Source organism: Lates calcarifer, linkage group LG5 (genome assembly GCF_001640805.2).
Source record: "Lates calcarifer isolate ASB-BC8 linkage group LG5, TLL_Latcal_v3, whole genome shotgun sequence".
NCBI classification, from domain to species: domain Eukaryota; kingdom Metazoa; phylum Chordata; class Actinopteri; family Centropomidae; genus Lates; species Lates calcarifer.
In genome coordinates, this window is record NC_066837.1 from 3818482 (window position 1) to 3833561 (window position 15080).

The 15080-nt window shown below is 37.7% G+C and overlaps 1 protein-coding gene across 1 annotated transcript; it reads right to left on the reverse strand.

Annotated features, from left to right (window-relative positions):
• Positions 1-767: 767 nt before the first annotated feature.
• cyth4b (cytohesin 4b) lies at positions 768-13753 on the reverse strand. The gene is made up of 13 exons (XM_018685333.1): positions 13595-13753; positions 11130-11212; positions 10913-10977; positions 10034-10100; positions 8987-9105; positions 8543-8623; positions 6727-6839; positions 6341-6489; positions 4757-4868; positions 4300-4376; positions 3288-3359; positions 3013-3167; positions 768-1848 (listed from the first exon to the last, which is right to left on the reverse strand). The coding sequence occupies exons 1-13, from the start codon at positions 13611-13613 to the stop codon at positions 1767-1769; spliced, it is 1194 nt and encodes a 397-aa protein (XP_018540849.1). The 5' UTR covers positions 13614-13753; the 3' UTR covers positions 768-1766.
• Between the last annotated feature and the right edge of the window lie 1327 nt (positions 13754-15080).

The window sequence follows — 15080 nt, forward strand, 5'->3', positions numbered from 1 at the left end:
CTCTAATCAAAGTTGGGGATCTGGTCGCCAGTTGCAGTTGTCATGGAAAACTCAAAGAAAACAACCTCAAGACAACCTGCATGCTGATGTAAACAATAAAGGTTTCAAAACATTGAAAAGGTTTATAAAAGCTTTTATACAGTAGATTGAAATGACCCTAGAGTCTTAAGGAGGAATACACTGTTTTGGTGAGGAAACCTGAATGAAAATTAAGCCATTTGTTTACAATAGGAACACCATAGAACACCAGGCATTTAATGCAAGCCAGCAATTCTAGGTGATGTCATTTTTGCAAGGAGCAATTGAGTAGAATTGAGGTTGGTCATTTGCAAATGAAAACCTATCCTATATCTAAGTCACACATAGATGTAATTATAATTGTTTCACCTAAATTACACACTAGAAATGGGAAGTCATAATTTAAAACTTTCATATTTCTCATTTTAAATGTTAATATAATAAACAGCCGCCACTGTACAGGATGTGGGAGGCAAGAGGAGGCTGTGCATGACCTGTGTAAGTTTGACAAAATAGTTAAAATTAGATACCATGCCCATATGTGTAATATTGTATTAAACCACAAAGGTGGTGTGGGTGCTTCATCTTTCAAGAAGCTCATGCAAGGAAGTGAACTGAGTATCAGCATAAACAGAGAAACAGTAGATATGAGGAAGTGAGGTGTGGCCTCCTGGTTTCAAAGTGTGTTCAACTGAAAACACAGCTGTTAATTTGCCCCTTTAACCAAAAACAGCATCCAGTCTAACATGTCAACATGAAATGTTTTTATTAAATTATTATTTCATTAGAACATAACATATACAATATTTACAATGATGCATAAGGTATGGTGTACAGTAGTTATGACTTACAGTGTAATGTACAGCTAAAAGATTTCTTTAAAATATTACAGTGTACACATTGTATTTATTATAAAATATGACATAATGCATGTTTCACTTATTGCACTGCTTTAAATGAAATACCTGCATTTGAAGGTAAATCCTATGTCATAATATAAAGTATCACAAATTTTAAAATACCTGAAAAAATGCTTGAAAATACATGAAATTATTTCTGTAAAAACTGAGGCATTTTGTAAGCAAGCATTTTCAGATGAAATGAAATTTTGAATGAATGAAACGTAAACTGACCCACTGGACAGATGTAAAGCTGTTTGCGGTTGCAACACTTATGTCGATTCTTGAGTCTTGTGCGAACTGTCAGGAAGCTGAGAAAGAGTGCCTCTTGCCTTTTTTTTTATAGCATTCATGGAACTGCTGACACATCACATACTTAATTTGTCCTCATGATTCTAGAGACTAAATCTCATGGAGCTGATAAATATCAATGAAATAGCAACAATCTTCTCATGGTAGGAGATTTAAAAAATTTTGATCGATACACAGCCACTTTTTAAAAATTATGTAAACAAAAATACAAAACAATAATAAAAAAAAAAAACACCAAACAAAATCCACAACACTGAGTTCTCACAAGATTGAGTTCTCACTAAACCATCTTGCCAACAAATGGTCTGTGGCTTGTCACGTTGACAATGGAAGCAACAGAATTGAGTCAACATTGTTGACCTTTGACACTGTTCAGTCTGTAAAAAGAGAAGTGGAAACAACCACTGTCAGTGTCCTTCTGTCTAGCCATCAGTGTCCTAAGTCAGTTGTGTTACAGAGAGTTTAATACAACTGAAAGGGGGACAGAATCTCATTGTGGTGCTGTACCATAAGCATCCATGAGGGGCACTGGACAGCTCAGTCCTGAGGCGCTTGGTTTATGACCTTCTTCTTACGGACTGAAACCAAGTCGTAGAATGGATCTTTGGTGATACTTGCTCTGTATGAAGTAAAAAAGATGTTCATTATGAAGACGCTAATGCAACAATATTAGTGTGTGTGTGTGTGTGTAAGGGCTTGTATTCTTATCTATGTGAGAACCACTTTCAGTTTCAAATCACAGAGAGGACATTTCTGCATTGTGAGGACATTCTGGCCAGTCCTCACACCAAAGACTGTTTGAAGATAAAGACTTCTTTTTAATGTTAAGGTTAGAACAGATCAGGGTGAGGGGATAGGGAATGCATTATGTCCAAAAGGGTCTTCACTAGTACAGAAAGTCATGTGTGTGTCTCCGTGTTCGTGAATTCAGTATTTATGAGGACTAAATATCCTGATAACGCACTGGCAAAATCTTTTTAAGAATCCTTTGCTAATCCTCACAGTACCCATTTAGGGTTAAGATTTAAAGCTGTACTGTATTGAATATTTTAATATTAGAATGGAAACATATTTGTAAAAAGGTGTCACCAAGTTTTTTGGAGCATTTTAGCTTCTTTCAGCTCATTATTTTAGATTATTATTTCAGCTAGCAGTTTTACTGTTTTGGTGAGTCTTATGGCCAATGCCACAGGTCCTAGTCACAGCAAGCAGCTGTTTTCAGAAAAAGATATACAAAACCCACTGTAGGCTACCTATTTAGTTCCAAACTGCAAGCAGATAGACAAAATTAACCACTAGCTTGTGAAAATATTGGAGCAACTAAACAACTAGAAATGACACATGTATTTTGCAAAAACACAGTTTTTTCTTTCTAAAAGAGAACCACACCCAGCATAATTATCTTGCTTGCACTGCCAACTAGCAGTGACCACATGCTCAGTTCACATCCTGTGTAGCACAGTACTTTTTACTACAACATATTAGATAGATCTGATCACAAGTGGATGTGGTCTTAAGCAGAACAGACCACACCTGACTTCACCCAGCTGTGACATTGAGATGTTTACCAGACTTATACCTTTCAACCCACAGAGATAAATGCAGCAGTGTTTTTCCTCATTCTCCAAGGTCTGGAGGAGAGTTACTATTAGATGTAAAAAATGCTGATTTTGATTTGTGTAACACAGTTTTCTGATGTGTTTAGTTATGCTCAAACTGCTATTTGTGTTGATGATTGCAAAAACATGTACATGTATAGATGCTTTTGTATGTGTGGTCTGACCTGATGGCCTCAATCCAGGAGTCTCTCTCCTCAGCGCTGGCGGCACAGATGGTGTAGGACTGATGTTTGCCCTCCACCACTCTGCCGTCCGTCTCTGTTTTACATGCTTTGATCTTCTGCCCTCGACTGTTTGGGTTGTACAGCTCCAGACAGTACTAGTTGACGAAAGGATCATGCGATAATCAATTTATATATCTCTATATTGATCTATCCAATGAGTGTTATATTCACGTAAAATCTCCAATTTAATTGAATTAGCTGTTGCAGGAACATACCGGTTTGCGAGGATATGGCACTTCTCTCACACAAAGGTTCTCTAGAGGGATGATGCCTCTGGGCTCTTTATCCTGCAGATAGATTAAAAAGAGATGGAGTGAGTCAGGTGATGCATCAGGAAGGAAAGAAGGAAAAGCTGAGAGTAAATATAAACGGCGCCAAAGAAGAAGGAAAGCAGAAGAGACAGAGGGTCTAAGGACAGAGGTTGTCGCATTGCTGTACAGATTGTAAAGCCCCTACAGGGAAAGTTGTGATTTGTGATATTTGACTTGGCAGAGAACCATGACCTGACAGTCTGCGACACTTTTACTCAAATACATTTTGCAACTGAAAGTCCAAACAATACAGTGTAAACTCTACAATGACGATGAAAGGGGCATGACTCTAGGCTGTGCCATACCTCATAAAAGCATTAATTTGTATTTTGCCTGTGACATCTGGTCAACAAAGTGTCTTGTAAAATGACCCATATGACTTCCAAAAACACAACTTGTGAATGTTTTCTCATCAGCCACCTCTATGGTTAAGGTCTGGTTAGGTTATCGCAACAACAGCTTCTCGCTAAAGGTTGGAAAGTTGCCGTCAATACCAAAAGAAACCAGTGTCTATGTGGTTGAAGTTACACACTGTGAAAAACCTACTATAGACCATTACTGCCTCTCTAAGAGGTTTTGCAGCACCCAACTGAATTATAGACCACAAGGGGTCATTTTAAGAACAAATGACAAAGTGTACTGTTCTGTTGAGAACACTCTCCATCTGACTGGTGGAAAAATAGCAAAAAAAGTTTAAAAAGTAAGAATCAGAATCAGAATCAGACTTTATTGCCAAGTAAGTTTGCACATACAAGGAATTTGTCTTGGTATATTGGTGCTAAAGGACAGTTATAGTAAAAGAAAAGAGCGAAAAGCAAGAACTATATTTACAAGGAAGATGACTGATAGGGCTTGAAAGGCATTCAGATGTACTGTATGCCAAGGCAGCTTAAAAAGAGCAGTAAAGTGGCCTTACAGTGGTGAACTCAAAGTAGTAGAGGCAGTTGTCAGTCAGGATGAACCATCGTCTCTTCCACGTCTTCACTCGGCCTCCTGGAAGAGAGATACAGCAAAAAAATAAATATGTAAAGGTTTTTGTTTTTTTTTTAAGTTGTAAAATAACCTGACCAAAATACAAACTATTTTATTTAAGTGAAGTTAAACTTCTCCGTTTAACTAGCTCATGACGTTCTGTGGTTTACATGAACACACAAGGTATACTCCAATATTGGGTCATTTTCTGAGTGCTTCCTCTGTACTTTCCTGTTTTTAAACCTTAGTTAGATGTGATGTAGCACAATAGCAAGAGGCACTTCTAAATCTCTTCTGTAGGGTTCTGTTTGTGAAGACTGGAATTGTGGTGTTTACATCTCTTTAACAACCCAAATTGTTAACAATAATTAATAAACAGTATTTTTAGAGAGGTATTTTACCAAGTTTAAGGAGCCATCCTTCTCTGTCAGGGTTGAAGAAGGTGTGAGTCAGATCGTTCCCATCATCCTCTGGGATTTTGAAAGGCTCGTTGCGAATGCTCTCATACAGTTTCTGAGTAGGAAAGAGTTGAATGTGTTTTTTTTAAAAAAAAAGCATAAAACATTTGCTACCATTTAACGTCTTCTCCCATCTGTTGAACACAAATTGTGAGCAAAAGTCTTAACACCAATTAGAGGAGATTAAATGCTTAAAATGTCAAGATGCAAAACTAAGTCCAAACAACAGGGATACACATTGCCAGCTATACAGCTGACATCGTTTACATATTATTCCATTTACTCAAACTGAGACATCAGTGTGTGCCTATGTGTGATTTCAGTTAAGAATGACACTGAATGTGCTGTTCTCAGTGAGAATGGGACATTGGCGTGTTCACATATCTTTAACCAAACACCAGCCCACAGTCTGGGACACCATTAACATTACTACCTCCTACAGCCTATTGTCAACTGTGACTGACCTGCAGGTGGAAACTGGGCATGAGAACAACCTGGTTGTGGTCATGCATGAGTGTTTCCATTCCAGACATTGTCATGATCATGAAACAGTAGTATTGTTTTCTAAAGTAGGGAAAGAACTGTTTGTTTGTGCAAAGTATAATGTATTTAATTTTGACATCAATTTTTTGATTAATTTAACAAATAAGTATGTATGAAATAAGTAAGTATGGACAAAAGATCAACACTTAAATAAGACAATAAAAAGGCTACTTTTTGGTGATTTAAAGTCATGTGAGTCATCAAAATCTTTGAAATGAGATTTTAGTTATTATTTCACAAACTAATGAACAGTAGTAAGTCATGAAACACACCAAAACCAACACTAAATAGATCCCACTAACAAGTATTAAATGTGTAGTCAAAGTATGATATATCTTATTCCTCTCCATTGCTGTCTAAAAAACTATTACAACACATCAATGAGCCATACTGTTGCATTTAATGTTGATGAACATGCTGCAGTCTGTTTTGAGTCAATTTCACACACACCACCCTGCTGCCATAAATACTCACTGGTGCACCAAATGTCAACTAATTCACAGCTGAAAATAGTCATGAGAAAGAGAGTCTTTTCATGGAACATACAGAATAATGCCAAACATCTTTAAATACCATCTTTGTCTTACTCCAGAAACATGAAATCAGTTGAAGAAGCTATCTTGAGAGTCTTATTTAAACTACATTCTGACATACAGTATATCAGTATATTTATTTAATGAATATATATATTTTTAAACAGTCATAAGAAATGACATTTGTATTTATAGTATATTTATTTTACAGCTACTGATTGTCTTTGTTCTAACTTAAAACAAATTCAAATACAGTGGTCCTCAAATGATGTATTGTACTGAGCTATGATCTGATCTGATCTCATTTAGGGGCTAATAATCAAATTCCTAAGAAAGTGAAAAAACAGTTGACAAATTTATTCCCTGAAGCTGAATTGTGAGCTTTGTTACCGTTTGGAATATTGCTTCCTGATGTCTAGGTTGGACAATGTGATTGGCTGGAGGTTCTCACCGAGAGCAGATCATTGGGTAGATCCTCTCCGTTGTTGATGCCTCTGTTCATGGAGATGAAGCGCTCCAGAGTGGTCTTGTCCTTCACATTGGGGTTGTGGAGGCTGGTGTTGAGCATGATTATGGCAAAAGACAGGATGTAGCACGTGTCTGGTGTTATAAAAGAAGATGCACACACATAGAGAATAAGGGGAAGTAAAATATATAGTTCACATAAATAAATAGTCAGTCAAGAGGAAAACAAATCTGGAAAGAAAAAAGAAGAAATGAAAGTCAGAACAACAAACTCAGTAAGAGATGACATGGCCAGTCAAACACATCCACCCTTTTCTCACACACACGCAGTCCAGAGAGGAAGTGGACGCGTGTATATTTATTGAAGCTCACCAGATGACTGGAAGACATGAGTGTTGCAGTCACAGTAGCGTGTGGCGAAGGCCTCCATCATGCGGTCTATCTTTTGGGCTTCACCAGGCAGACGGAAACTCCACAGAAACTGTCTGTCGTATACACACCACAACAAATAAGACCTCTATATTACATGCATGAGATGTGTGATCAGTATGTGAAGTGTAGTGAGTGTGTGTCAGCAACAGGCGCAGCAGGTGCACAGTGCACAGTAGTAAGTCATTAAGTCATTAATTCAATACCAGATAATGCAGAAGTGATTTGTTCATTTGTTCACTCTCCTTCCTTTTCTTTCCAAGTATGTCATGAAACTCCCCAAGTACTATACACAGGTTCAGTGTTCTTGTACTTTACTTGAATATTTATTTAATGCAACTTCCGTCTACTTCACTACTTTTATTGCCTTTTATTTATTTACTTATTTCAGTTACTATTTGACTGTACTTATTTGACAGCTATGGTTAGTTAGTTAGGTAGTTGCTTTGCTTTGCAAATCATATAACCAACTAACAAAGTACTTTAAATCTTCCTAAAAATAGCTCGGTACTTGTCCTTAAAGGGACACTCCAGCTATTTACTATTGCACTTCCTGAAAGTTAGAGGACTTGCATGACACAGATTAACAAAGCTAAAAATCAACTGCCAGGCTGCGGAAGTAGTAGCTTTAAGTCATTGGTATGTGTCAAGCTCAAAGAACTTGATTCTACATTTATCATAATGCAACCAATAGTTTATTTTCATAAAGAGATCCTAAGTAATGATGTCACTTCCATTCTAGCCTCTGTTCCACTAGCTTCAGTCATTAAATGTAATCTCTAATTTACAATTTCTTTCATCAGTCTCTCTGAAAAAAAGAAATGTGTTCCTGGTGATTATTTTCCATATTCAGAGACAAATTACCATCCAGTACAGCAGTTGCAGTTACAGAAATTTCTAAACTAACCATGACCCCTTGACTCACTCATGGATTCATATTGCAAGCTCTTTAACTCTTCTCCCAGGTTAAGCAGTTCTTCCCATGATTAATAAACTGATTTTTGTGCTGCTGTTTGAATGCAGGTCCTTCTACTTGTACTACATTATTTTAACACTGTGATATTGATTTAAAAAATAGAATCTCTGAAGACTTTTTTCTACTGCTGCTCCCAACATGCCACTTAACTGTGCCAGTCACTGACGCAGGTAGCAGAGGTAGGTAGCAACTTTCCACTGAAGTGCTTTCTGTTTTTTCTGTGCTATCATACCCATACTGTACATGGAAACTCATTGAAGTTTGTGGCTAGTGTTGTGGCTGGTGACATGAATTATGATCAGTGCTGGTTAGTGCGTGACTGTCATCTGCATTATACAATCATGTCATACAAAAGTGGTAAAATGATCAGTACAAACACTAAGACATCGTTTTAAAGGGGCTATAGTTTTCTCTGCTGCTGAACATGGTTTCTGGGTTTTCTTCAGGGCAGTCTGAACGCTACACTGAGTCACTAACAGAAAGTGACGAGATGGGCTGGCTGGGCTGGGGCTAGCTGGTTAGCATGCTAACTTCAGTAGAAGAAAAGAGGTGATAGAGCTACAAGCAAAATATAGGTGTTGTTTCCATTGCTGGACTTGGCAAGTAAGGGAATGAAGTTTGGAGCTGAATTCACAATGTTTCTCATAGACTAGTAAGTAAACAGCTATTAATGCTAACTTTGACTATGTAGCAATAGCAAGGTGCTCCTTTAAAAGATGGACTGTGTTTCCAGTGTAAGTTAATGCTTTGCCCTCTAAACTGTAGAAGATGAGGGGAGCTGACCTGAGGGCCTGGACCAGGTTGAGGTCAGAGAACTCGTGCAGTTCCACAAAAGCCTTCAGGGTCTGGAGGTGGATTTCCTCCCTGTAGGACAGAAGTGGGAAGAAGACACATGAAACCAGAGGGAAGTATTCACTTTGTTGGAACCTGCCTTTGCAATCCCCGTGTCCCTCTGTCCCCCTCCTCCTTCTCTCCCCTTTCTTCTTCCCTTACTCCCTCAGTTTTCCTTGTAACCTCTCATCGAATCCTTTCATGAATCACCTGATATTTATTATATTCAATTCACCTGATATTTATTGTCTGTCTTCCTTCTTGTTCCTGTCTCAAATCATCAGTGTCTTCTTCAATCCTGTTTCCTCTCTTCCTGCTTGCTTCCCTCATTACCAATTCTATGCCTCCTACTTGACTTCCTCATCCTCTCTTCCCCTCCTTCCTCCTCTTTCTCACCTTTCTCCAAGAAATTCTCCAATTGCTGTCTTGTTGAGTCCCTCCTCTTTGTACAGAAACTCAGCAATGGATTGGGCACTTCCATCTAGCAGCTGATTCTCCACCAGGTAATTGATGCCCTGCACACAAACATGCACATTCACACAAATTAGACAGTTTGCTGAGCATATATATTTTTGCTTCCACAATTTTTGCACTGCTTCTAGAAAAGCAATGACAAGCACTGTCATTTTTAGTTTATGACCTAGTTCTTTAGATATGCATTGCCTACTGTGCTGCGGGTAAACGTGCTAAGTTTCATAATGATCTCATCTATGGTTGGTAAGACTGCGCGAGCTTGTAGCTTCTGTAATCCCAATTCCCTAAAACCAATCTCTCTTCCTCTTTCTCCTCTGCCACAGGGTTTGCAGAGGAAAAAAATGAAATGAAAAAAAAAATTGCAAAGTAAATCCTAAGTATAGTATACCAGTATATTCTTCCACATCTCTTTTACAGAATTTAACATGCTTACATTAGTACTGTCAGCACTTGACATTTTCATATATATATCAGAATTTTTGTATATTTAAACAGCTGTAACAAGATGTTGTAAACAAAACACGAGGCTTAAAATTAACCTAAGTTAAAGTAACCTAAAAACACCAAAGGCCAGTTAAAAGTAGACTTCTTTTTTCCAGTAATGCTTTTACTTCGTATTTGTTGCTACAAACATTTGTGTTCACAACAGTGACAAGCTTGACCTGCCACTGAAACCACTGAAACTGTGCTATGAGCCTGTGTCAGTGTCATTTCACAGAGTCACAGGAGCTCCAGTGTGGTTGAGCGAGAGGAAGTCCACAAAAAGACAAGCAAGAGCTGCTTGCTCAGAGACACACAGTGAGATGTAGAAGGTGTTCAAACTTTAAAAAAAAAAAAAAAAAAGCATTAGGTTGTTTTATTACCACATATGCTGATCAAAAATATTTTAGTTACAACATGCTCACTTTATGTTTAATTGTGTCTCAAAAGATGACCAACAGACACACATGCACAGACTTCTGAGCTCACCTTTTTGGGGTCCATGTTGAATTTCTTCTTCCCATTTGAGAACTGTTTGCTCTTCTCTATAGTCTTGCTGCAGGGAACGTAACAACAAAGAATGCAAAAATTAGAATTCATGAACCTTTTTAAAATAAATAAATAATGCAATATATACACTTATTCTCTGGTTTATTAGGTACTCCTAGCTAAAACTAATGCAGTGATAAATGCTATCTTCATGAAAGTTCTAATGTTTAGTGTTTGTTGAACCTGTTATAAAGAGCTGGTGATTTGACTGTATAATAACTTTAGAGGTTGTAGTTTGTGGTGCTTCAAAAAACTTCACCTCCCAGAAGGTTTGGATAGACCCACTAGGGCTAGGACTTCATGGGAGCTACCTTAGCTTAGCAGAAAGAATAGAAGCAGAGGGAAACAGCTAGCCTGGCTCTTCCCAAAGGTAACAAAATCTCACTAGTTAACACATCATATCTCCTTTGTTTTATTTATCAGTACAAAAACCAAAGTGAAAAATCGTCAATTTATGAGGGGTGGTGTGTGGGAAATTCACTAGATCTCCCAATTCAGTGGGATCAACAGAACAAATACTGTGTTGTCTCAAACTGTTTCTATAAAACATGGACTGAAAATCCCAGGAATGGGTTTCAAGTGTTCAGGAAAAAAAGTAAAGAGGAAGAAAATACACCTGAGGCCAGAATTTAGTGAAGCTGCAGCTAACCTTGTGGTGTGTGAAACTTGTTGGAATGTCATTGTGAAACTGATACAAAATTGTGGGACATAAAAAAAGTCAAGAGGGAGCATTGAGTGGGTGTTCTAAAAAGAGCAGTTCTATTAAAAACAAAGCCTGGTTTGTAAAAAGGTGTGGGGTTTTCCCAGATTAAAACTCACTTTTCCTCCGCAGACTCAAAGCTGAGTATTTCTGCCATTACGTTGTCTATCTCCATCTTCAACCTCTGGACAGGGCAGAATGAAAGAGAAATCTTTATGACCTATTTCCTCAGCTGGAAAAGTCACTTTGAAATTATGAGAGCATTTTTTTAAAACTATGGATACAAAAAGCAGATATTGTAATGACTGCCTCTATATTCGTGTGAATGTACAATACCTGGATATCATCCAGTAGGTCTTTCTTATACGTCTTAATGCTCTCGATCTCCATCTTCTCATCAGCTGTAAAATCTGAGGAAACTGTTCAAAAATTGGAATAAAGCCGTTAAACAGATTCTCAGGAACTGAGCTTCTATTCACAATGAAGCATCAGTTATTCACATCGGCCCACACAAATTTCTTAAATAATGACACAATCCATTTCGATGGCCTCATCATCTATTGTAGGATTCTTTGGAGATATGAGGAGATTTGTGGAAACACCCAAGCTTCTGTCATTCAAAAGTATAACACCATAAACTACAGAAAATGCTTATAAAGTTTTAAAGTTTTGTCTGTGAACCCAGTATGGTATCACCTTTGTGTTACTCTGTGTTGCAGACAGATTCGCTCTACTGTGTAATGATTTGAATAGAAATCCACATGCTATATCAGAGGACTGTATATTTAAAAATAACCACAGCATAGGGAAGAGTGGTTTCTCTAGAACATATGTGAGACAGGTGTTGTGGTTTTTACATTTCTTGAAAAACACACATTTAGACATGAGCATGCAAATACATGCAAAACACCATCCCTCCCCACTACCAACTGAGGGAAGCTCATAGATACACAGAAGTGATCTATGAAGCATTAAAAACACACAGTCATTCTAAGAAAAAGCTTACAGCATGATCGCCTACAAAGTTTTGTTAGAATGTTGCTAGGTTATCACCACAGCAGAAACCATGCTCATCAACAGCCAGGTACTGTCTCTATACTTCTGTGTTCTATATCATCTATCCCGTGTGGTCATTGCATCACAGGAGTTACTGTCTTGGTTAACCAGAGTTCCCTAAACCTGTTCCTGTAATGGTGATAGTCAGAGTTGGTCCCTTTCACTCATGTATAGGTGGGTTAAAAGGTGTTCCAAGAAAAAGAAACAGTTCTGAGAAGATGCCAGGCTTAGTACATCTCAGTACTGTTACTTTGTTCTCTGCTTTCTCTATTTCCCAGGTTGGGAACTCAGTGGACTAAGCAATGCTCCTTTTTTATAAAAGTGATGTTATCATTGCTTACACAGTTTTGAAAGCAGAACTGCTCCACAGTCAACTCTCAACTCACTGATGTCAAAGCATCTCATGCACACTGACTCTGTTTGGCTTAAAACCATCAAACAATGGAGCATCATACCCTTTTGGTTGTTGCTGGATTTATTCCTGTGAGAGGTTTTGAGGGACATTTTGCAAGGTAGCCTGTGAGCAACTGTCCTCTGACTACTTTCTACAAGGTTAATGAGCTGTGGCTAGTGCATGTGGGAAAGGAGTTTTACACAAAGTTAGAAGGCTGGTTTGAATTTCAGCAAGCACAGAGCGGTTCCCATGAGACAAAAACAGAAGTAATATAAATTTCTTATCAGCACAGAAGATGTTCTGTTAAAGTGCACCACAGGGTTTCTAATAGGCTACCAGTGAAACTAGACCTGTGAGCATGTACTCTGTACACTTATCCCATAGACAGATACATTAACATGTGAGCATAAGACTGCAGTGAGTTAGACATTAACAAAAACGGTAACTGTGAGAAATCTGTGAGCTGTTTGTTGTTAATGATCTGTCCTCAGGACCTCTACTTCCCCACCCTTCCTTTACTCCGCTTGTGCAACAAGCTGATGGCATACGTCACCTAATTCTTCATTTACATATTACATCTGCTTATTTTAGATTTTGGTTGGAATCCTGTGAACCAAACATTACTTGACAGTTGGAGTTTTAAAAGTGGGTTGTTTAGTCTGTCCACAGAGAGCAACTTCTGTTTTTATATTATTATCAGCGATGTGCGGTTGTGTGCATTCTGAGTATGACTGTCTCTTCCCCATTTCAGCTGAGACCCACACTGTGTGTGCCCGGTGCATCGTCTAACCACAAGGTGCAAATTGTCATAAGCGGGATACCAAGAACTGTGCACCAATAATTTAAATAATGAACCAGCTGTTCTGAGAGGTCACACCAAAACCAACTGACCTTTCTTTCAATGTATTTATTTTTTATATCATAGCGGTTTCTAATTTAGAAAGCTGACAGTGTGAACATATGTGAGTTGTTACACAAATCAGCTGGGACACCATATAGGATAAACATTTGAGTGTTTCTGTTTTATGCCATGACCTCCAATGTGTTGATAACTACAGATTAGGGTTGTGGTATTAGTACATTAACACTGACAGGATAGTCTAATCATAAAAGTAGGAATATTTCTCAGAGATAGTAAAGGAATAAATATATTAAAATAAATACATTTTTTAAATTATATAATGTTATAATACAATCTCTTATTCCTCAGCAAAATATCAGGCAACCTTTGAAACACAAATAGAAAATAACAGACCAGCAAATGTTTTAAAGACTTTGTGTAGCTATAAGACAAATTTAAAACCTGAGAACCAGCAATCAAATGACATAAGGAGAGAAAAACTGGTCTTACCCATTTGGCAATCAGTCATTTATATCCAAGAAAAAAGAGGAAAAAAAAGGCACAATACTAAAACAGTGCAAATGCAGTCAAGTCAAGGTGTCAAGATACGCAGACTGCCACAGCACATAGTGCAGTAACGCCTGAATGAAGTAGATATTCTCTTTTAACCCCACCTCTTCCTCATCCATTACAATGTCAAGCTTACATCAGCATGAAGCCAGAGAGAATGGCAAGCAGACCATCCTTCAAAATAAAAGTGTTATTAAATGGATTAATAGTAAGGTTGGGCAATCAGAGGGGGTCACAGTTTTTAATCTATTCTCCAGATTTCAAGAGGTGAGCTTATCCATGTTTACCTTTAACTCACAATAACAAGAGAAGAGTAGTGGTCTAAAACAGTCTGAGAGAGCACAAGTGACAAAGTAATACTAAAGGCTTGTCATTTTTATTTGGATTGATAGTGAGGTTTTCGTAGATCTGAGATTTCTTGAAACACCAGTAGCACATCCTCTGTTGTTACAAGGTTGAAACTCTGAGTGGAAGTGTTTTGAAATCTTCTTGGACAATGAAATGTTGCAAAACACAGCACAGGCCAGGAAGTGTGTTTTGAAAGTCCTGAATCGCGTCACATGGTGAGGTAAGCATCGAGCCCCTGACACCTATCAGCTCTGCTGCTTATTCTGACAGAAATATCGTAACCATTTGGTGTTCCATGGTAAAAGATGGAACTCACATTTATTCTCTTTGAACTGCTGGCAAGTGACACTTTTATTTTGACGATGAGACCACTTTCCTTCTCGTCTTTTTGTGGTGGACTAAATCTAGTTCACTTGACATCTGAAAATGTTTGCAGCAGCAGCAGTCATGAGGGGTTTAACATGGATGGTTTTGCATGCAGCACCCTGAGCACTATCTGATGTTACTGAAATTCATCTGCCAACTGCCTAAGATATTAATACAACTTCATTAAAACTGAATATTAGGGATCTTACAATGTATTTAGGAAAATAAAACATTAAAACAATAAAACAATAAACAATAAGAAACAATAAAAACAGATTAAAGTAATATGCAAACTTGAATAGGTCACATCCTCTGCTGTACACAAGTTTTAGACATAATAATTAATGGACAGAAATGGTGCTGAAGGGCCATCTAGTGGTAGCTAAAGAATAACACGGTTATCAAACCGAATGATGAGTGTGTGAGGATGTGTTTGTGTGCTGCTGTAACCTTTTTAAAACTCACATTTCCATTTTTTCATCTCTTTAACTTTTTTTTTTAATCTCACTTGTGAGAGTAAGTGTGTTGTAGCAGTTTTTGTAAAACAGTTTTATTTCTGCTCATTTCCTTATTTTAAATAGCTTTACAAGTTGAGGTTAAACTTGCATGTAAATTTGCATGGTTGTGTGTGTCAGCATATGCATGATTGCAAAAGGGGGAAGTTTTAAATAAAGCTCTGTGCTATTGTTACTGCAACATATCCCCATTTTCA

What these genes read in the sequence shown, in the direction of transcription:
- cyth4b (XM_018685333.1), bottom strand. An exon ending in AGGATGGCTCCTTAAACTTG is followed by an intron (nt 4,377 to 4,756) that starts GTAAAATACCTC and finishes TCTCTCTTCCAG; the next exon opens with GAGGCCGAGTGAAGACGTGG. An exon ending in TGCCATATCCTCGCAAACCG is followed by an intron (nt 3,168 to 3,287) that starts GTATGTTCCTGC and finishes TTCGTCAACTAG; the next exon opens with TACTGTCTGGAGCTGTACAA.